A 22,559-nucleotide genomic window follows, 5' to 3' on the forward strand; every position below is an offset into this window, starting at 1 on the left:
ACGAAAACGTTGCGAAACCTTTTCATTTTCAGACTGCGGATAACGTCAACTTTAAATTAATTTGACTTTACCATCTACCAATATAGTTTTAATTAATATTTTTCCTATATCGAGGATATGAATGGTTTTTGAAACCAAATAATGGTTAATTTATAATCTAATCATAAGCCACTTTAAAACGTGCTTTCAGTGATCTCGTCACTTCAAAAATTCTTGTATAACTTGGATGGTTTCCGGTGTCGCACTGGTTATACCTACCACTATTTTTTTTTTTTCTTTTTTTAGTCTCCGTCATATTTTTTAGTTATTTCAATTATTTAAATAATAAGTATGCCTATAATATTTGTAGGAATCATTCCGTGATCCAGTATACCTATTATATTCTTCCCTATAAAATAAACGTCCTACATTGTCTATCAGTACCTATTACTCACTGCCCGACTCTGCATGCATAAACAATTTGACTGCGTAATATCTATAATATTAACTTGCGCCCTACTCTCGGGTTAAGTTCATTGATTCGATGAATCCGAGTTTCTGATGCATCAATGTGGCGAGTTGAGCTTCAAACTTTTGTTAAGAGATTGCTACGACTTACAGCTGATAATTATTAATAGATTGTGGAGCTACAGAACACACTACTGTGATATATAAGTCCTACAGCTATGTGATGAGACTAGAGACAGGCGGGCTTTCCGACTTTCCGTTCGGTTTCGTCCGTCAGTACGCCGGCTACGCTCGAGCTCCGTGCTCGTGAAGTAGAGCTCGCGGTTTTTCGTACTCTACTTAATCTATTTAGTTTCTACTTGCTGTGATACTTAATAAAAGGATTTTATATTTTCCTAGTTACGGTTTTCATAGTATTATACAAAGATACGTCTCCTATACGCTTGTAGTTTTGAGGCGAAACCATTAAAACAATACCCCAAACAAACCCAGTGGTTAGTGAATCAGTTGGAACTGTACTAAAATTCACTGTAGTATATTATGCAATCTGTTTTGAAAACGAATGTTGTATTGGACATTTGATAGCTACCTCGTTCATTACAAAGTTCCTGCATGTGATAGTGTCGTGTAAGCTATTCATCATTAAACCAAGATCAATAAACTGAATCAATTCTTTGTGTGTATTGGTGACACGTTCTATGACACACACTGATATAAATTGTGCTGAGTGCTTAATTCATAAAAAAGTGAAAGATGGACTCGAAAGTTGTGTTAAAGCAAAAGAACCCTCACGACAAAGCTAATTTTGTCTCTAAAATATTTCTAACGTAAGTATCATCTACCACATGTGATTTATCCACTAATCAAGTCTATGCTCTATGATCAGCTTCTACATTTTTATGCAAACTGCCCCGTTTATAGGAACGACTGATTTCCGAACTCAAAATTAAGGGCAGGTAGTTACGGGTTAATGACGGAAGACGATTCCAAAATTGACTCCTGAAACATTTTTTTTTATTGTTTTGCAATTTTAATTCATGCCAAAACCATATTTAAAAAGGTACTTACCTATTTAAATACAAGAAAATCACATTCGAGTTTAAACCTACTCGCTTTGAAGTCGGTGAAAATAGTCGGTTTCTTATATTCATAAAACTCTTCTTACCGATTCCTTAAATTGTCTGTAAGTTTTATTTGACAGAAACTTACAATTCACTGAGATGGTAACTTTGTAGGTAGGTACCCATTTACTAACAACAGCTAGCATGACTGTGCAAGTTAATAAATTCTTACCAGATGACTTAGGAACTGTTTATCGTAATAAGTCACGGACATACATTATCATTTTCTTGACCATGACCTTTGACTGCATTTATTATGAAAGATTTGTTAAATCAAATGTATGAGAGTCAATATGTCAGAAGCGCGGCCAACGCCGGTAAGCGGCAACTCGATAGACTAGGTTTCTTTCATCATCATCATCATCTCAGCCATAGGACGTCCACTGCTGAACATAGGCCTCCCCCTTAGATCTCCACAGATACCTGTTGGAGGCGACCTGCATCCAGCGTCTTCCGGACCGTCAGGTTTCTTTATTTTAAAATAATTAAGTATCTATATGGTGATTTAATAACGTCGTCGAATTTTTCCCGTGCACTAGAAGAGTTCCGTACATTAGGTGTCTATAAAACGGCAAAAAATCACAAAATAGAGTCCCTTTTATCACAATTGGATTACGATTAATACACCATCCATATGTTAAGTAGGTTCAAAATTCTGCGTTCTGGTTCTTCACAAATAAGTACCGACTGCTTGATGTCTACCGTTTTTCCAAAAATAGGAGGACCATCTCAGTTCGGATATGGTACGTACCATTCAGTATTCCGAGGTTCAGTCAGTAAGTTAAGTGTTTATTTGTATTGAATCAATCCTAACATAATCTGAAGGTACGCAATCCGCAATACTGTGCGGCATGGAAAATAAATTCTATAAATCCTACACTCAGAACTTCATTCAATTAATGTTCGAGCAGCGAGCTTGATTTATCGCGGTGGCAATGAATTTCACTTAAAATCGTTAGAAGTCCTAACTGATAAGGTAGCGCGACCTCGATAGTGGTCGCTCGTTTTTGTTTCCGTAAATAACTTAGATAATCTGTGATGTAACAAGCTTTTCTGTTAAGTGATAAGTACTCAGTAGTACAGATCTACCAACATTATTTATTGCAATTCACCATCCACGAGAACTTAATACCAGTTTGGGCCGATTTTTCAATCACCAGATAGGTAACTTCTATCTGATGAACGTGTTTGACGTTTTGACGGCTGTAAGTTGTGTGTAGAAAATATGTCCAACTGCCATATTTATTCCCCAGATTGCAGTTAACTTATGATTGAAAAGTCGGCCCTTAGTCATAAAGTTAAGTTTTACTTCATTTCATGGCCAATCTATCAGGTTTGGCAAACTTGTTTTGACATGTCTCGTGTACCTATGTTATCAGTAAGAGGTAGCTAGGTATATATGTATTTTGCATAATATATTATGTCTGCTGCTTTTAATCGACGATATTATAATGGAGATAAGTAATAAATCGTAATGTAATTAACAGATAGGTAGGTACACTGTAAGCATTTCCGGAGACACAGGTGCAATCTCTATTCCTTCACTCTCACAGCCCGATGGGACGGAAATCCGTCACGCAAAGAGAGCAAGGGTGACCGAGACAGGGGTATACCTATACATATAAATTAAACCAACTTGCAGACTCGGGGCTGCTTTACGTGGAAGCTATTCCACTCGTCAGGGTGAAAACTGAACACCTATCAAAAATAAGTCCAGAAATTCCCATTTTCAATTTGGCAAAACCTAAATAGTGAACACGAATCTTAGAACCGACCGCGAAACGAAATTGTATGAAACCTTGCAAACACGCGCGTGTTGAATCGAAATCTGAAAGAATCACGGGGAAAACCTCAAAACTGTATCTAGGTCGTGTTTGACATTCAAATGATTCCATGCCTCCATATTTTGACAGCAACAATTAGTAGAAGACACGTGTGTCTCTCGAAGAAAACAAAGTGATCGTCCAATGGTCCAAGTCCAATCCAAAGTGTTAATGAACTGTAAATAAAGAAGCTTATTTTTAGTGTGACTCGGTTTTGATTGTGCAATATTACATTACTATTTCAATACGTTATGAAATTGATTATGAAGATGGTATTGTTTGATTTGTATTTTATCCCAGACAAGAACCTTCTGTCATAGATTAGATAAGATACGAATTTGTTTTTTATCGGATCTTGAAGATTTAAAACCTAGTTTCCTATTTAAAATCTACTTGCTTTTCAAAAAGTCGAAGGTTCTTAATTTATCGCTGATTTTTGAGTAGGTATTTCAGCATTTTGTACTGAAATTAAAACTGACTGAATTTACCACACAAATCTGGTGCCACAGGCACCACATGGTACCTCATTACTACGCTACTGGCATTTTATAAAAGGTCAATTAAACAGATGTTTTACTTAAACTTGTTAGGTCAGACGCACATGTTCGAATAGGTTGCACAGGGTACAGCACTTGTTAGAATTTAGATTGAAGAACAAAGTCCAGTTTCAGTCTAACAGTGGTACGAGTACGTAAACGGTACGGTGGGTTCCCGTTAAATATTGTCCACAGAGTCCACACTATATCCCGATAGGGAAATATATATATAGGCACAAGGTCACTAACAACATAAACGTCACACCTTGAATTACTTAACTACGGGTAAATAAAATTTTGAACATCGTGTGTGCAGGTGCTATACCTAACTCCACTTCAGTAGGCACTTCGCTTAATTATACCTCTAAACTAAAGGTAAACAGTTTTTAAAGGACCTTTTACTCAAATAAATATTAAACTTATGATTCAATTAAGAAGCTGAATTATGTTTTTACATAGATTTTTAAACTCATGTCATTTTTTAACTGAATTTTAAATAAAAGTCGTAGGTATAATCAATGTGTGAAGATGTTTGTGGAATACCGCTAAGAAAAAAACACACAAATTAACTATATTTATCGTAAGTTTTAAAAATCATTATGGTAAATATTTGCAAGTTGACAAACGTGATGTTTTTACCGTTTTTTCTTCGATGTTGATAATAACGACGACTGGTAGAGACTTGAAGATTTACATTTATAGGCGAACTCGAGCAGGTACTTACATGTTTCATAAACCAGCACATACCTATTTAAACTATTTGACACTTTAAGCTTTAAGCCTTAAAATGTTAGTGATCATCAGGGACCAAGACCAACATATCTTGTAAGTGCAGTGATGCGAGGTTATAGGTTATATTATAGCATTGTGAGCAGGTACCCTACATGCCTGAGCTGTCATAATGTACTCTGTCGTCCATATATCATCATCATTTATAGGACCACTCATTGTTATTAAGCCTGATGTATGGAGTGTTGATATAGCTACCGATTAAAACGCAGCAATAAGGCTGTTGATATCATTCCATCCGTCGCATGATGAGAACCTTGTGAAGGCTGATTGAGATAAGGAACCTTACTTATCTATAAATTTAGCAGGATAGCTAATCGACATGATGTGTATTCCGTGATCTTTGTAGTTCAACCGACAGAGAGATGTTACAGAAACAATAGCCAAAAGGCTTTTCTACTTCTTTCTTACTTACACTACTTAAAGCCCATTTTGTGGATAATTCTCGCGGTGTGATATAGTTTAAACTCTTAATCCAGCTATAAGTAAATAAACAAGTTCTTAATTTAGTTTAGTGTTTCGTTGAGTGGTTTACTTTCCCAGATTAGATAACGTCAAGTCAAATTAATTGTGAGACTGAGTTTAAAAGTAATTTCTGAAGTCTTGGCCTCATAAGTGACATGCAGTGTATCTACCTATGTGTACCTAACTGTTCGTTTGTTCCACGCTATGACAATTAATGTTTTATTACTGCTCCACAAAGCGCTAGTCCATTTATTGTCATCGCGTGACACACATTCCTAGGAATTCATTCTTAATTATTTTAGATTGAAAGAGGTAAAATATTTGAATTAAATCATGGAATAACAAAATAGCGGGTCATCTACACGCAGATTATTTGAAACAAATGAGTAAATCTTTGTTTCCCTTCGAAACTACAGTTAGAACCGAATTCAAAAATTCTTTCACTGATGGAAAGCTAGACTATCCCCAAGTAATACAGAAAGAAGAAGTTCCTATGGGACGCGGGCGAAATCGCGAGAATCCAGGATAAATAAAATTGAACAAATTCTCGTCGTTTTCATCCACATAATATTATATTATCTCTGTTGCCTTGTTTGGCCGATAGATTCGCTCTGGAATAAATAGGTTAAACTGGTCAAGTGACATGTTTGTGTTTCTTCTGTCCGGGAGCTTCGTTGAATTTAATGAACCAGTTTCGATAACGGTCGTGTTTTTTTGTCGTGGCCACCAAACTTTATTCTTGTTAGGCACCTATTTTGCCGTGAAACCTATTAACTACTTAGACATATTAAAAGGATCTTAATTTGTTTCTGTGGGCCCGGCCGTCATCATTAGATAGACGGCCGCAATGTATGAGGGTTGCTGTAGATCGAGCAAAGTGACGAACCTTGTGCAAATGCGTTTTCCACCAATCAAGAAACATAACACACTAACTTACCATTTTTTTTTTTCAGATGGAGCTTTAGTCTATTCCGTCGTGGCTTCAAACATGGCCTCACAGTGGACGACCTGTGGCGGGCTCGTGACGGCGACAATTCCGGCCGTCTGGGTGACCGCCTTGAGCAAGCGTGGCAGGAAGAGCTAGACACTGCCAAGAGAAAAGGCATCAAGCCATCGCTATCCAAAGCCATCGTACGATCGTTTTGGGTCGAATATTTGTTATGTGGCCTCATTGTTGGCTTACTATTCATATTTTTATGGTAACTATATCATAATTAATAGAACAACACCATAACATTATACAACAGTTTTTATAGTTTCATTCATATTCTGAGGATAAAAAACGCATTTCATGGCTCAGTCAGTACATTTTTTATTGCACCTAGTAAAAAAAAGTAATTATTTTCAAGCCACGAGTATATAGGTACTGTTTATGTAGATTTCCAGTTAGTTACCACGCAAACAGACTGTACTATAATAACATAGTACCATACATATGGTCGTAAAATAACAGTACAGTGATTATGAGACCGAGAACAGAGAACGAGCAGTGGCCAAAGGTCGACTCAATCTGTAGTCCCAATGATGCGGTGTAACTGTAACAGCTTTACGTACTTACATCAAGTTGTCAAGTCGAATCAAATATACCACTTATTATGATAAAGCAGTAAAAACATATCATTTATTTTAGGGTGCGTCCACATCTGGCGAATGCGCCGCGAATGCGCAGCACGCGAGCCGATCGCGAGCTGTCCGCGAGCTGCGCGCGTGCAGTCACTGCAATAGTTCGGTGCGCCTCTTTAGCGCAACTCACGCAAGGCTCGTATAGAGCGCGCGAGCGGCGCGCGATCTGCGCGCAATCAGTTCTCGCCCTTACAGTTCCGTATATTGGCTCAGTACTATCGAAGATGGCAGACGTCGCGCACCCGCCTGCGCGCCGCTCGCGTGCGGCGCTTAGGTCGCGCGCGAGATGCGCGCGAGCGGCGCAGAAGCGGCGCACGAACAAAAATGCACGCGCGCAGCTCGCGGACAGCTCGCGATCGGCTCGCGTGCTGCGCATTCGCGGCGCATTCGCCAGATGTGGACGCACCCTTATAATTGCAACCTACAATCATGATTCTTTTGTTTTTCAGGCCTTTAATACCGTTTACTCTAGCATTATTCATAAATTACTTTTCGGAGGACAAGACCCCGGAGAGCTATAGAAATGCGCACATTTACAACTTTCTTATGAATCTTTTAAGTATTGTAACGGCATTGATGCTCAATCATTTACAATTAAGTCAAGGACGAGTTGGAATGAGAGTTAGAATAGCTAGCTGTTCTTTAATTTATAGAAAAGTAAGTATAATTGCAATAATTAGCAAAGGCTACATCCATACTGGATGCTTTATCTAACTCTTTTTTTTAAATTTTATTTTAGATACTAAAGCTCGATAGAACTGGATTAAATAAGACTGAACCGGGACAGGTGATCAACTTGATGTCCAATGATGTGAATCGTTTCGACTTAGTTGCTCTATTTCTGAACTACTTGTGGGTCATGCCTATCGTGGTGCCAGTTGTGTCGTACCTCGTGTGGCAACATGTGGGCTGGGCGACCCTCGCCGCACTCGTCGTCATATTCCTACAAACTGTAATCGTTCAAGGTAAAAGAAAATCACTGTCGGTACTTGTGCATAATGATGACATTTTTTATCATAGCTGGACAAAGAACACACGTCGTGTGCAAATTATAAATAAATGGAGTAGTTAACACAAAAGGTTGCGTGATGGGTGTCGGATGAGACGCATTTGCACATTTGTTCTTATAATGATTACGACATAATACCAGTAAAAACAAATTACTTATTCATTTACCAATCGAGTCCTTATGAACAATTTGCTCATGGCTCATACTTACTTATTGATTGGTATGGATTGAATTTAGATACAAGGCCTACCGAGTCTACATTTACTGTCCACTGGTAATATTTTTTCATACAGTGTTGTTTTTATTCTTTGTAGCATATTTAAGCAACCTCCAAGGAACTTTAAGAGGCAAAATCGCAAAACGCACTGACGAAAGGGTGAAGGTGATGAGCGAGCTTGTAAATGGTGTCCAAGTGATCAAAATGTACGCATGGGAAAAGCCCTTTGAAAAGCTGGTTGATAAACTTCGGAAGTAAGTGTCTAGTCCATTTATAAAACTGCTATTAAATTCCGAAATACACCCATAAAGATATTTCAGGTCCCCCCGGAGAATCGAACCCGAGGCTCCGTGCACCAGTTGCGCTTACTAATTATAGAATAATCTTAACGATATAAATGTTTATTTTGATAGGTTAGAGGTGAGCTTCATAATGCGCACGTCCATGATCAAAGGGTTCTCGACTGCCTTGAGCGTGTTTACTGAACGCTTCATCCTGTTCTCCGCCATTGTTGCGTTCGTTGTCATGGGCGGTGAAATCCGAGCTGAGATCACCTTCTCACTCGTTCAGTACTTCAACCTACTTCAACTCGCCTGTAACATATTCTTCCCGTTGGCGCTTGCATTTCTGGCAGAAACAAAAGTCTCCGTTAGACGACTTGAGGTAAATCGCAAAAAATATGTTATTATAAAAAAATAAAATATGGTAATGCATTTTGATGTTTACTGAAATGATTTATTTTCTGCATAGGAATTCCTATTGTTGGATGAACTGGCGCCAGAAAAGATCGCGAGTCCAATTGATTCAAACACTATTTTGAACAACGGTACTGAGAAGGAAAAGCCAAAACATACAGGATTGGTTTTATCTGGACTGAGTGCAAGTTGGCAGCCTGAGGCTATCGTGAACACCCTGAGAAATATAACCCTCAAGGTGCAACCTGGAGAGTTCGTTGGCATCGCTGGACTAGTGGGATCTGGAAAGGTATTATAACCATAAGTAATTCAATTACCTAATTAAAATTTCTATATTGCCCAGCGCTCGATTCCCCTGTGCTACTTTATTAGATTGCTTGTCAAATTATAGCAAAATTTTGTGAAGTCATGATGGCAGTTATTTAATAATACATTTCGATACAAATGTGGCAAGTTTGACAATACCATTGAGGCGGTATGAACGTTCATAGCCGAAACCGCAACTGTGACGTAAGACAAACTTAGGTGCCGCACTCGTATCGAAATAGAAGTACTTACGTATTTGTATGTATGAATGAGATAATACCTATGTAATGTATAATTACTTGTATCTTTGTATTCAACAATAGTAATGCTATTGTTCTCGACAGTGTCATTTTGAATAGCAGATCTTATAGAGAATGCTGTAATCTTTGTAACTTTGTAAACAATAGTATTTTTTTGTTCTATTCAGTCATCACTTTTGCAAGTCATACTGGGTGAGCTGCCGCCGACGCAGGGCTCGATCTCCCTTGGCGGTGCACGAGTCTCCTACGCCAGTCAGGAACCCTGGCTGTTCGTAGCCACCGTCCGCCAAAACATTCTCTTTGGACTTCCTTACGACCGTATACGGTACAAAAAGGTGAGATAAGATTACATCAGTATTATATCTGTTATCTACAAGTACTTATGTATTGCAGCCATACAAATCCACCTCTAAGAATAAGTTTGCTGAATTTGTATGAAAAGATAAGTATGTAGTTCAAACCTTGTATAGATAATCAGAAAAGTTTTTACAAGGCGCGACGGGCATGTTTATCACAAAAACTTGAATTACCGTAGCCATGCCTTACCTTGAACGTAGATAGAATCGTTAAAACGGAACACTGCGTTTATCTACTACTCATCAATTCTAAGTAGATTTTTCATGCAAATTAATGCAAATTAATATTATCTTATCTAAGTACATACCTACATACGCATACCTACTACTTATTTAAGTGGTTTATACAAAAATGAACCTAGAACATCAGTGGAAGATATCTGCTAAGAATGGATTTTGTTGAACTTTACCTACTTCTAAGGGGCAAAACGGGCATTGAAAGTTCGTAAGGTCTAAGACCTATGTTTTTGAAGTAAGAGCACATATTACTAAATAGGTAGTTACTACGTTAGTAAGAGACTTGAAATAGAGATGTACAAAAATGAATTTTTAAATATCAACCCCCATAGATAGCCCATGTATCAAGGAAGAATATCAATGCTATTCTGTTCGTGTGCGTCAATTGGTTTCCACGGGAAGCTGTATGTAAACCGCTGACAGAAGCCAGTATAATATGCATAATTTTGTAGGTAAATTTTATACATATAGGTACATAATGTAATTATCTTTGTGGGTATTTAAAATTGATTAACATAGCGTGCTCTAGAATTCTAGAATTAGAAAGTTAATGACGCTAAAATCGAATTAGCTGTTTGAAGTTACTTTGTTTATATCGCTAGCTTTGTATTATTATTTTTCGTCGTCAGCGATGCCCTCTATTGTTAGTGTAATACCACTACTAAAGCAATGTGAAATACTACTTACAAAGTCAAATACTTGCATAGGAAGATATACTACAATGATAGTCTCTGTATTTACCTACATATACCTACCTTATATTTTGAAGAAGCAGCAGTGATCAGCATAAATGTATAGGTACTATATGTATAATTAAGAGGAAACATATTTTTTTGTACCTTAAAGGTTTCCAAACTATTGAACCGATTTGAAAAATTATTTCACTGTTGGCAAGCTACACTATCCTTAAGTATCATAGAATAGACTAATATTTTGTTCGGTTACCTACGGGGAGAAGTTTCCCCGGGACGCGGGTGAAACCGTGGAGAAACAGCTATCCAAAATGAATAAATTCTGTCAATGAGGTTTTATATATTTTTTTTGGTTCGTAGGTGGTAAGCGCGTGTGCACTCCTGCGTGACTTCGAACAGCTGCCGGCAGGAGACTCCACGCTGGTCGGGGAACGCGGCATCAGCCTCAGCGGCGGGCAGCGAGCCCGAATCGGATTGGCCCGAGCTTGTTACAGACAGGTGAGCACGACCCCTTCATATTCATATCATTAAAATGGTGTAAGTGGTCGTACATTGCAACTTGGTAAAACTAATAGAAATAGGTAGGGGGACGTCAGCCCCGGATCTTCAATTTATTTTAGGCGGGGCAAAAACTGAAAAATGCCGCCCCGCCTACTTATGTTTATTTTCACCAACGATTGTAACTTTTTTGGTAGGTAAATGACTATAAAAAAGTGTTCAAATCATTGTAGGCTCAAACTGTTGGCCAGGTTTAAGAAATGAGAGTTGAGACAGATTAATGTACACAAAAAGTTATTTTTGCTACATTTGACTTATAGAAGGTAAGACAGCGTAGATTTGACTTATGATGTTAAGAAAGGTACGCCTGTATAATATTGCGCGAGCGAAGCGAGCGCGAAATTTTTTGTGCCTACGACACAAAAGTACCTGATTAAGCACATTGTCAAGTAACAAGTAGCCGCGAGCGAAGCGAGCGCGAAATTTTTTGTGCCTACGACACAAAAGTACCTGATTAAATACATTGTCAAGCAACAAGTAGCCGCGAGCGAAGCGAGCGCGATTTTTTTTAAATTTTTGTTTGAAGACTCACAAGTTAAACTGGGAATTATGTACAAATAAAAAGAAACCGTGATTAGAGCGAGTGTCATTAAAATTTGTGTTTGTTGATTCGGTGCGTCAATAAAATAATAAACTATCAGAAAAAGGGCGCGTACATTGTCATTTAGTCGCGAGCGTAGCGAGCGAGAATTTTTTCACTTAGTTGGAGGATGTTAAAAGTGAAAAATAATCAAAATGATCAATTAAACAAAGCGAAGGCGACTTTTTTAGAAACTTTGCTTGTCAGTATCATGACACAATGTGGAACTTCCTTATCAAACGGGTGTAATTTCATCGACATTTTCTGGTGGTGGGGCGCCCCTGAGACCGAGGCGGCCGGGTTATTCGCACACCCTTCACCATAGGTTAAGACGGCCCTGTAGGTAACTATTATGGTAATCTGCGATGTAGGATTTAAAATCACGCAGCCGCCTGATTTTGCCGCCCCCTGAATTTGCCGCCCGGGGCATGGGCCCCGGCTTGCCCCCCCCTAGATCCGGGGCTGGGGGACGTTATAGATCCCACGGTAAGTTACGAAAAGATTCTATTCTTACCTACAGAAGTAAACCAAGCTATGCATGCTAGCAATGAGGTATGTAGAAGTAGGGTACGGTACCTACCTACCTCAATAACTTTACTACCAAGAACATGAGTCGTCTTCTCTTTGCTTTATTGTACCTATGTGGATAAAATTATTTGATCTATGATAAAACTGCAAAACAAACTTAGCTATCGAAGTACAAAGGAAACTCATGACATGAAATATGATAAAATTCATAGATTATTTACCTGTATTCGCTGTCAATCCGTGAGAAAATATTATGATTTCATTAAATCAAAATAATAGAACTTTGATAAGATATTGCGTGTACATAAGTAGTTCAAATTGATACTGCGATAAGGCAACTAACATACTGACTTACTGACTAACAACTTGAAATCGATCTCGTTGCGAAAGAATGATGTTTAACCCCTTGTATACCGGTGCGCAGATCTATGCGAGACAATGGATTTTCTATTGTTCTCTAATTAGCGGCATTCAAGAGGTTAAGATTGGATCTCAGTTAATTATGCAGTATGGGTCGGGTCTAATATTCAAGGAACGGTAACCTACAATTCCTTACTCAAAGTGAGCAGACTACTTATTTGGCAGATAACGAGCCCATAAGCAAGGCTTCCCAGTTCCCACGTGTATCTCAGACTTTACTAACCTCTGTTGTAACAACCCAGGCCGATATCTACCTTCTGGACGACCCGCTGTCAGCTGTGGATACGCACGTCGGCAAGCAACTGGTCTCAGAATGTGTGATGGGACTCCTGAAGCACTCCACGCGCATCCTTGTCACTCACCAGCTGCATCACCTCAAGTCTGCCGACAAGGTCGTCATCCTGCACAATGTAAGTCTCTCACTTAACTGTCTTTTGGGTACACCTTTACTCTATTCGAGGAACTCTGAATAGGAACTTAAAAATCACCTTTGTTGCATGAAAGCCATTGAAATCTAAAAAGTAGACGGGAGCTCTTTATTTATTTTTGACCTAATGTTACCCTGTTGCCCCATAAAATGCTACAAAACTGAGGATGCGCCATATACCTCTATGTATCAGTTTCGAGATTGCAACTTGAATTTTAAATCCCATTTTTTGGGTTTTATGACTCCCATTTTTTAGCGACATCAAATCAAAGGTATCTTATCTTAACCTATCTGAATACTTATTTGTTCGTTGTTCGGTGGGTCTACATTAATATAAAACCAACCATAGGTACTTAAATCTAAGAACATGTAGTCCTTGGCTACACCTTAATTTGAACCTTCTTAAAACGACTTGAGTATCTGTCATAAAATTGTGTCAACTGTAAAGAATATACCACACGAGGAGTTGCGTTATGCATACTAATGCCGGTCTTATTTGCATTACGAACTTGTTTTGTTTTCTAGGCAAAGACATTTCCTAAAACCATTTCAGACTATTTTAGAACTGGTTGTGCTAATTAATACGTTATCTATCATGCATTTACTCTCTTCACATCAAGAGTTTGTGCCTGTACCTTCATACAAATCAGTTGATTCATTTCATTTGAGTTAATATTTTAGGATACGCTTATATATCTTGTTTGATTGTTTTGAGCGCTTAGGCTTAGGCTCATGTTTCATCTATGTTTCAAACGAATTAGGTTAGCCGTATAAATAGCCGGTCACTGATCTTTACTAATTATTTTTCCCAACAAAACTAAACCGACATACCAAACGACGGGGCATCCCCATCTATCAGTTAGTTATTCCATTCAGTTGCGTAGGTAGCAGTTTGTTGCGTCCTTCATATCAAACATATTAATTTTTATCGATCCGATAGGTACCTGTACTCTGTACCTACTTATCGCATAGGCAATGCCAAAATTGTTTTCCCTTTAGGGACTGACTAACGTCGTTGTTATTACAATATCGCGGATGCTTTCGCAGCCAATGTACACCACAATCAAATAGAAATCTAACTACTATCCAGTCTATTAAAATGAAATACTTAATCAATGAGGTGTAATGTTATGTCGTTAGATAAGTTATTCAGTTCAGAATATAAGTGGCACTCACCTGCTACCTAAGTTCAGTGTAATCTATTATCGCATGAAAGAACATTGAGATTTATCGTTTTATAGGAATCTATTGGATTATTTGTCTTTTAAACATGTATTGCCTTTGATAAGCAATTAATCTCAGCACTAAATCGATAAGTATTATACTTAGACGTCGGCACAGTAATTCTATTACCGTGACATCGCGAATCAGGGCTCTTTATAGGGGGTAAATGGGGTCTTAATTCTTTTTCATTGGAAAACACTTTTAACTTCAGAATTTATACAAAAAAAATATCACACATAAGATAGGTATTATTTAAATTCAGTAAAGAAACAATATCATCGGGAACAATATTTTATAGGTAGGCCTACCGTTATTCTGTTATGGTCTGGTAGTTAAATAAATCGATACAGCGTTTTTACTCAATGGTGTATCGACCCAATGAGCCGCCAATTACTTTATAAGTTTGTACCTATCTAATTTAATCCCATTCTTGAACCGGGTCATTTAGAAATGCTAAAGATCAATTATGGCACACCTAGGTATGAATTTATATGAACCTATACAAGTGTACCAACTTAAATAGTGCTCAAATTATAAAGTAAATACGTACACAAGCGGCAAGCCAACTATCGCAATAATAGCTTTGTACATATTTACCTTTCAGTTGATATCTTTTACAGCTGTTGTTATAATGAAATTATTTGTGTACCTAGTATGGTTTTATAGGTGAATGCTACGACTGAAGCGGGCAAATCAAGTACAAAATGTTGTTTTGATATTTTACCTTTAGTTAAAATTCGATGAACCTACTATGTAAACCTTAGCAGACGTAGTTATTGCAACACATGGCACAGGCACAAATTGCAAAAAAAATATGCCTGAAAAACACCTTACCGTACAGCCACGATACCTCTAGCCCTGTGTACATGATGAAGACACTGCGTACTGCTTATTTGATTACCGGGTAAACGTGAACTGGACAAACAAAGCTGAAGACAAAAGAAGTAAACAAGACTTTACTCGGTCGAGTTTGTTGTCCGATAGCTACTAACAACGACGATTTTCTTCAACTAGTAAAGTATTTAGAAATACAGATCTATAGTGGTGGTATATACCTGAATAATACCAGTGCAAGATTTTTTTTTCACAGCAGATATGATTCGGTAATACCGACAAGTTTAAGTTGTAAGGACTTAGGTACTCACCGAAGTCACCGATCATCGATCAATGCTATCTATCTGATAGGTGTTTATTGACGACAATGTTCAGATAAATAAGATGACTAATGTACTTAGGTAACGATAAGTATTCTTTAACATGACATTCATGTTCCGCAACCATAAAGGACTTTGTCCGCAACGGACGAGTAGAAATTCACTAGTTCGTGTGTTCGCCATATAAGCCTCTGTAGGTGACATAAACAAACATATGAAAATTGGATAAACGAAATTACATACGAAGGTGTACCTAAGTATAATTATGTAGGTACCTAGTTATCTTCTTCAAAATATCCGTTTCAAGTTGATAATAGGATCGATACAGATAGGACCACGGGATAAGACCAACGGCAACGTGGTAACTTCAACTTTATAATAGGTAAATTCACTTCTAAAGCCTGCACATTGTGGACGCAACAATACCACAGATTACTTAATAGTTAACAATACCTCTAAAGCAAACAATCTCTTGTTGAGTAGATACGCATGATTGTGTCTCGTCATAACATGCTGATAACGAAAATGGCAAGGTCGAAAAGCATTCTCCTTCATTCGTCTTCTCCTTAGAACCGTCTCTTCAACATTTGTCTTGACGTAGATAAGTTAAGTACCTACCTTTGCTTTTGTTTAGGGAGAAGTGGAGACTTCTGGCAGTTTTGAAGAAGTATCAAAGTCGCCGCTGTTCGCGGAACTATTGCAAGAAGAAGAGCAGCCAGATGAACCTAAAGCGCAATATCTCCGACAGAGAACGCTTTCTATACAGGTAAGATATTAATTGATGAGTTACAATTATCTTTTACCTAAGCCGGTATGTAAAAGAATGTTGCCACGTTGTGTGGCAATGCTAATTCTTTGTCCGAAGAATAAGCCAGCCCTCTAGTCACGTGAAGCGTCGATAAGCCTTTTCGCTATGTCATGCGCCACCAGATGTGTGTAGTGGAGTACTTACCTAATAGGAAGATATAATCTTGCAATCAATCTATAGAAATTCTAGCTACACTTTGATGTCTGTTCGGGGTTTACCCAGATTAGATGGATAAGAACGGTTTTCCTCGAATGGCTATGAAAAAAAATATTGTAATGCAACTACGTCACAATAATTATCTATCTATTTTTAAATTATAACTACTCACTTCTTTATCATACGTTGTATAATATTATGCAAATCATCCTGCTACTCATGATTAAGTTATCATAATTATGTATCCTGATTGAGATATAAATAAAATGTGGCATAGGATGACCTGGGCGTACTAATACGATAGGTATCATTTATAGATAAAGTAGGTGGGCAGGTATTTGCCTGTTGATTCTAGCAAGTCACTATGGCTCATTGCGTAACTAACAAGTCAGTTTTCGTTTTCGAAATCGATTCAATAAGGAACAATATATCCACTAAGATGAATATTTTTTTCAGTCTCACACAAGTACCAGTACCATACAAGAAGGCGGTGCAATCGAAGAGGTAGAACAGGAGGAATCTGCTGAGCTTACAGGGACAGGTAAAGTCGGAGTTGACGGTTTACGAACAAGTTGCTCAACCGCCATTTGGCATACTGTACCTTCATAGTTGTTACAGTTATTTTTTGTCTACCTGGACGAAAGGGTCTCGTGCATTGATAAGGTATTCTTACCAAGGAAACCGCAGGAAAATGGCTAGTTTCTAAGGAAATCATTGTTTGCAGGTCGAGTACCAGGTGCCGTCTACCGCCAATACTTCCGTGCCGGCGCTGGGTGGTGTCTGATACTGGGAACCACGATTAGTATTATCTTGGCACAAGTCGTCACTTCGATCAGCGATTTGTGGCTCACACATTGGTAAGTAACCACACCCGAATAGTAAAAGTACCCTAACTTTTTATCAGGGTGCGGGAAGCATTATTTCCCTAGGGTCGAGGGTGAAACGGTGCTTCGAAGCAATTCCAAATCGTTAAACTTTATTCTAATTTTCAGGATGAATGATGTCGAAACCAGGCATATAGTAACCAAGGAACACCTAAACGAAACCGCCTTCAATAGCCTTTTGAATGGCAACTTTACCAGCGACAGTAACGATACTGGAGCATTGACAACTGAACTGCCCACCACCGTGCCTCCCGCCGTGGTTGCCAACGTGACGGTCATCGACACCATGGTGAAAACCGTCTTAGCTATGCAGAACATCACATCAACCTACGAACCACTAAACCATGAATATTACATTTATATTTGGGCGATTGCAATTTTGGGCTGTATCCTTCTTACGACTGGAAGGTAAGGCTGTAAATTTGCTTAGAAAACGTTTATTTATGTTTGCGTAGTAAACTTACATGGGTACTTATAGTAGGACTAGTAACTGTATGTTGTATTGTATTCTTCTATGAACGTTCATTCCAGATCAATGTTGTTCCTGTGGGTCTGCATGCGAAGCTCCATCAGGCTCCATAACCAGATGTTCAGTAACATCCTAGCGGCGACCATGCGCTTTTTCGACACCAACCCTTCGGGACGTATTCTCAACAGGTTCTCTAAAGATATGGGTGTCGTTGATGAGATCCTCCCAAGGATGTACTTAGACAGCATACAAGTACGTACCAGGCGATAGTCTTGGATTCCGTAGAAACTTTTCATGGTATTGGTGAAATATCTAACAAATATTTTTTGTTCACAGATATTCATGGTGATGATGGGAATCCTGGTGATGGTGGCGATAGTCAACCCTTACATGTTGCTAACAACGGCTGTTTGCGGAATCCTCATGTATATTTGGACAATCATTTTCCTGAGCACTGCTCAGGCGTTAAAGAGGTAAACACCTTCAAGCAAAGTCAAAACAAGTAGGCTTTATCAAGGGAATCCTCCCCTCTTCAAAAAATATAGTGATCACATCCACCAGATATGGTTGAAAATACGCATTCATACGAGTATACAGCGAAAATAGGTACATAGAGAACATAGAAAGAAGAAATAAGTGTGACGTCCCAAGTCAATTACGATTATGGGCCATGCCCACAGCGGTTGATACCACTAGGCCTTATTTATGTAGCTGATAAGTAAATATCTATTGTAATGTTATACATTTTTGTGTCCAGGGTGGAAGGTACGACCCGCAGCCCAGTGTTCTCTCACGTGTCTGCGACTATGTCGGGACTCAACACGGTGCGCGCGTGTGGCGCTCAGGAGATGCTGCGGGACCAGTTCGACGATAAGCAAGATGTACATACTGCCGCCTGGTACGTCACTGACTCGAATACATTTTATTATAGTTTTACTCAATCTACAAAAGAGAAGAGAGTAAAAAATCATCCCATCTTCAAGCCCTCCAAATCAGATTTCTATTATTGTGGTCATTGCTATTTATCTGTTCACGATTTCCATTGTATACTTATTCTTTTTATATTTCAGGTACTTAACCATCGTCACAAACACCGCATTTTCCATTTGGCTGAGTCTTATATGTGCAATTTACGTTGTAATTGTTGCATACACATTCCTGTTCCTTGATGATGGTAAGACTTCTTTAGAAAATATGTTTTTATAGAGCAACATTTTTAGATAACTACTAAGCGTGTACTTTGATTGAATAGGAACAACACAATCAGGCAACGTGGGTCTTGCAATAAGTCAGGGTTTAATCCTGGTGAACATGGTGCAATACGGCGTGAAGCAGACGACGGAGGTGATCTCCCAGATGACGAGCGTGGAGCGCGTGGTGCAGTTCACGTCGCTGCCGCGCGAGGACACGGCCGGGCCCGCGCCGCCGCCCGCCTGGCCCAAGCGCGCCCGCCTCGTCTTCCGCGACCTCTCGCTGCGGTACGACAAGGATGCCGACCCGGTACTGAAGAAACTTAACATCGTTATCGAAAGCGGATGGAAGGTAACCAATGTTCTGACAGCTAGTCTAATATTCAGTCTGTAACTCAAATATTCGAATACTAAACTGTAAATTATTTAAATTAATTTGACAGGTTGGAGTAGTTGGTCGTACAGGAGCAGGCAAATCTTCGCTGATATCGGCACTGTTCCGATTGGCACCCATCGAGGGGAACGTTTTCATTGATGACGTCGATACGGGTGAAATTGCTCTCAAGGTACATAACTATTTCTATATTTTTGGGTTTTTTTACCCAGGGGTAGTGTAGCTACCCAGCACAATAGTGAAAGAATTTTTCAAATGGGTTCAGTAGTTTCGGAGCTGGGTTCAAACAAACAAAAAAGGTTTCTTGTTTGTTATTAGTACCGATAGAAGATAAATTATTCTGGTAATATTGATGATACATTCCTACATACAAAGGACTTATAACAATAGTTTCTAACGATGTTTTTTTACAGGAGCTGAGGTCCAAGATCTCAATTATTCCTCAAGAGCCAGTGTTGTTTTCCGCTAGTTTGCGCTACAACATGGACCCATTCGACAAATACACTGATGCTGATATTTGGACAGCACTGGAACAGGTACCTACATCAACAAGTTACATTTTTAAATGATCTATGGATAGTAATGAGGTCCTAAGTGCATTTTTTTTTGTTAAGGTGGAGTTAAAACGCAGCGTGACTTCGTTATCTTCGGCCGTGCAGTCTGGAGGTTCAAACTTCAGTGCTGGCCAGCGACAACTGCTCTGTCTAGCCCGTGCCGCTTTAGGCCGTAATAAGCTACTTGTGCTCGACGAAGCTACAGCCAATGTTGATCCCAAGTAAGACCAACATTCCGGACATAATAAATGGCACAATTAAATGTTTGCTAGTCAGAGTGCACGTTTTTAAACTTTATTTTCTTTCTGCAGCACGGATGCCCTTATTCAAAAGTCGATTAGGACACACTTCGCGGAGTGCACGGTGATCACGGTAGCTCATCGGTTGCACACAGTTGCTGACTCTGACAGAGTTGTTGTAAGTATAATTATGTAGTTGCTATTTTAATGATTCCCTTTATTGAATCCAATGACTAATGAGTAATGACCTACATTTTTGATAAGTTGGTGGGCGGCAGTATGCGACGCGATACGGATAATAATTTCCGCGAGAAGATTTTTAACCCAGTTTTGTTACATTAATTCAAAGTGATCTGAGATAGCTAGCATAGCCTTTTAATGTCTGTCAGTTCAATGAACTGCAATCAAAATACCAATTAGCGTGGTAATCCCCCATAATGGCATCAGTTACGTCATTAGAAGATCGATTAAAAATTAAGAAATTGGTTAAACCGTTATTTAACAAATTTTAGAACAATCCCGTATAACTAGATTAATATTAATGATATAGACGTCTAGGTACATATAGAGATAGATATAACTTGGTATTCCCCGCAGTTTCTCCCAAGCTTCGGAGTAACTAGGCAAACGTGGGAACACACACGTGAATTAAAATTACCTTATGTGCAAGCTCTATTATTATAAAGTTTCATCAAAGTACGTTTAATCTTAAGCCACACAGCCATGTGTATGCGTATTTCGGCCAAACTTTCGTGTTTAAATTATTTCTAATTCAATAAAATGATGACGTTCTCCGCAGGTGATGGAAGCAGGCGAGATAGTAGAATGTGGGCACCCTCACGAACTGCTGCAGCGGCCCGAGGGCCACTTCAGCCGCATGGTGCAACAGCTGGGCCCCGCGGCGGAGCAGAGCCTGCGCGACTTGGCCGCCGCCGCGCACGCCGCACACATACGTTACGTCGACGCAGACGATAACAACCCACAATAGTACTTACTGCATTGTTCACTTATCTACTTAATTTACAACCTTATATATAAGTTTAGTCGAATTCTTGTTATATGGTGCGTGGATTGCGACAAGCATGACACTATGTGAGATGAGAAACAGAGGCCTTTTAGCACATCCTATTGTTTGGATCCTTTTGCTGGTGCCTCAAAGATTGAAAAATTTCTTAATTAAGTCATTATAATGTTGATTATTTTATAGATAAATCTTGTGCTTATGTGCCTTTGGTGTACAAACTAAACATTATATTTTAAGGTAGCTTTTAAATTATTTTTGTAATATATCACAAATAGGTGAAATAGTTATAAAGTATACGTAAAATTCAAGTGTAATTTACAATATATTAATGATTAAATAAAAATGATTTATTTTTAGGTGCTCTGGACCTCAATGATAGAGCTGTGACTGCCAAATGATAAAAAAACCGGCCAAGTGCGAGTCGGACTCGTGCACGAAGGGTTCCGTAAATTACAGTTAAATCAACCTATCTCAAAAACTATAAGAGATACTTTGATCAAACCAAAAATCGTTGAAAGAGTTAATTAGCATGCATCACCTCTATTTTTTTTAGAATTTTATACCCCGTAGTTATAAAAATAGAGGGGGGGGGACATACTTTTTACGACTTTGAGAGCTGATATCTCAAAAACCGTTCACTTTAAGAAAAATGTTTTTTAGAAAACTTTATATCATTTTAAAAGACCTTTCCATTGATACCCCACACGGGTATGTACATCGAAAAAAAAAATTTCATCCCTCAGTTACATGTATGGGGGGCCCCACCCCCAATTCTTTTTTTTACTATTTAGTGTCATATTTTTGTAGCGGTTCATACAACACATATTCCCATCAAATTTCATCACTGTAGTACTTATAGTTTCCGAGTAAATCGGCTGTGACAGACGGACAGACGGACAGACGGACAGACGGACAGACGGACATGACGAAACTATAAGGGTTCCGTTTTTGCCATTTTGGCTACGGAACCCTAACAAAAATGTAACATGTAATAACTTACCACTATTCTAACCAGCTTACATATTTATATATTTGAATACAAAACCAAAACCTTAAATATTTATTGAAAATCTTTTATGTAAGATATAAAAAAATACAAATTGCATAAATATAACCAACATTCCAGCCATCTATGTAAATACACAATATTACTACATATGTATATGTTACTAGATTTTTTACCATTATTTATTGAAATAATTACTTAAACAGTCTGTACTTATTGAATGTGACGTACTTAAATAAACTTTATGAAACATGGCCTTAAATGTTGAGATTACTGTCAAATGTACATAATGTCTTTAAAGATATATTATATTGTGATGTTTTCTGAAATGACTTTTTTTTTCATTTGTACCTTTCCCCTTCGACTTT

At 38.4% G+C, this 22,559-nt stretch overlaps 1 protein-coding gene across 1 annotated transcript; it reads left to right on the plus strand.

Annotated features, from left to right (window-relative positions):
* The first annotated feature begins 670 nt into the window (after positions 1 to 670).
* LOC110373821 (ATP-binding cassette sub-family C member 4) lies at positions 671 to 22,520 on the plus strand. The gene is made up of 24 exons (XM_021331232.3): positions 671 to 1,274; positions 6,135 to 6,380; positions 7,254 to 7,461; positions 7,544 to 7,769; positions 8,128 to 8,284; positions 8,444 to 8,693; positions 8,781 to 9,014; positions 9,459 to 9,626; positions 10,937 to 11,074; positions 12,905 to 13,072; positions 16,102 to 16,233; positions 16,888 to 16,972; positions 17,156 to 17,288; positions 17,424 to 17,723; positions 17,847 to 18,036; positions 18,121 to 18,257; positions 18,542 to 18,682; positions 18,855 to 18,958; positions 19,037 to 19,326; positions 19,418 to 19,540; positions 19,782 to 19,904; positions 19,983 to 20,143; positions 20,234 to 20,339; positions 20,961 to 22,520. The coding sequence occupies exons 1-24, from the start codon at positions 1,201 to 1,203 to the stop codon at positions 21,147 to 21,149; spliced, it is 4,083 nt and encodes a 1,360-aa protein (XP_021186907.3). The 5' UTR covers positions 671 to 1,200; the 3' UTR covers positions 21,150 to 22,520.
* Positions 22,521 to 22,559: the final 39 nt, after the last annotated feature.

This window comes from Helicoverpa armigera, chromosome 5, assembly GCF_030705265.1.
Source record: "Helicoverpa armigera isolate CAAS_96S chromosome 5, ASM3070526v1, whole genome shotgun sequence".
Classification (NCBI taxonomy): domain Eukaryota; kingdom Metazoa; phylum Arthropoda; class Insecta; order Lepidoptera; family Noctuidae; genus Helicoverpa; species Helicoverpa armigera.

What these genes read in the sequence shown, in the direction of transcription:
- LOC110373821 (XM_021331232.3), top strand. Translation starts at nt 1,201, where the DNA reads ATGGACTCGAAAGTTGTGTTAAAGCAAAAGAACCCTCACGACAAAGCT. An exon ending in ACCGTATACGGTACAAAAAG is followed by an intron (nt 9,627 to 10,936) that starts GTGAGATAAGAT and finishes TTTGGTTCGTAG; the next exon opens with GTGGTAAGCGCGTGTGCACT. An exon ending in ATTCCTGTTCCTTGATGATG is followed by an intron (nt 18,959 to 19,036) that starts GTAAGACTTCTT and finishes TTGATTGAATAG; the next exon opens with GAACAACACAATCAGGCAAC.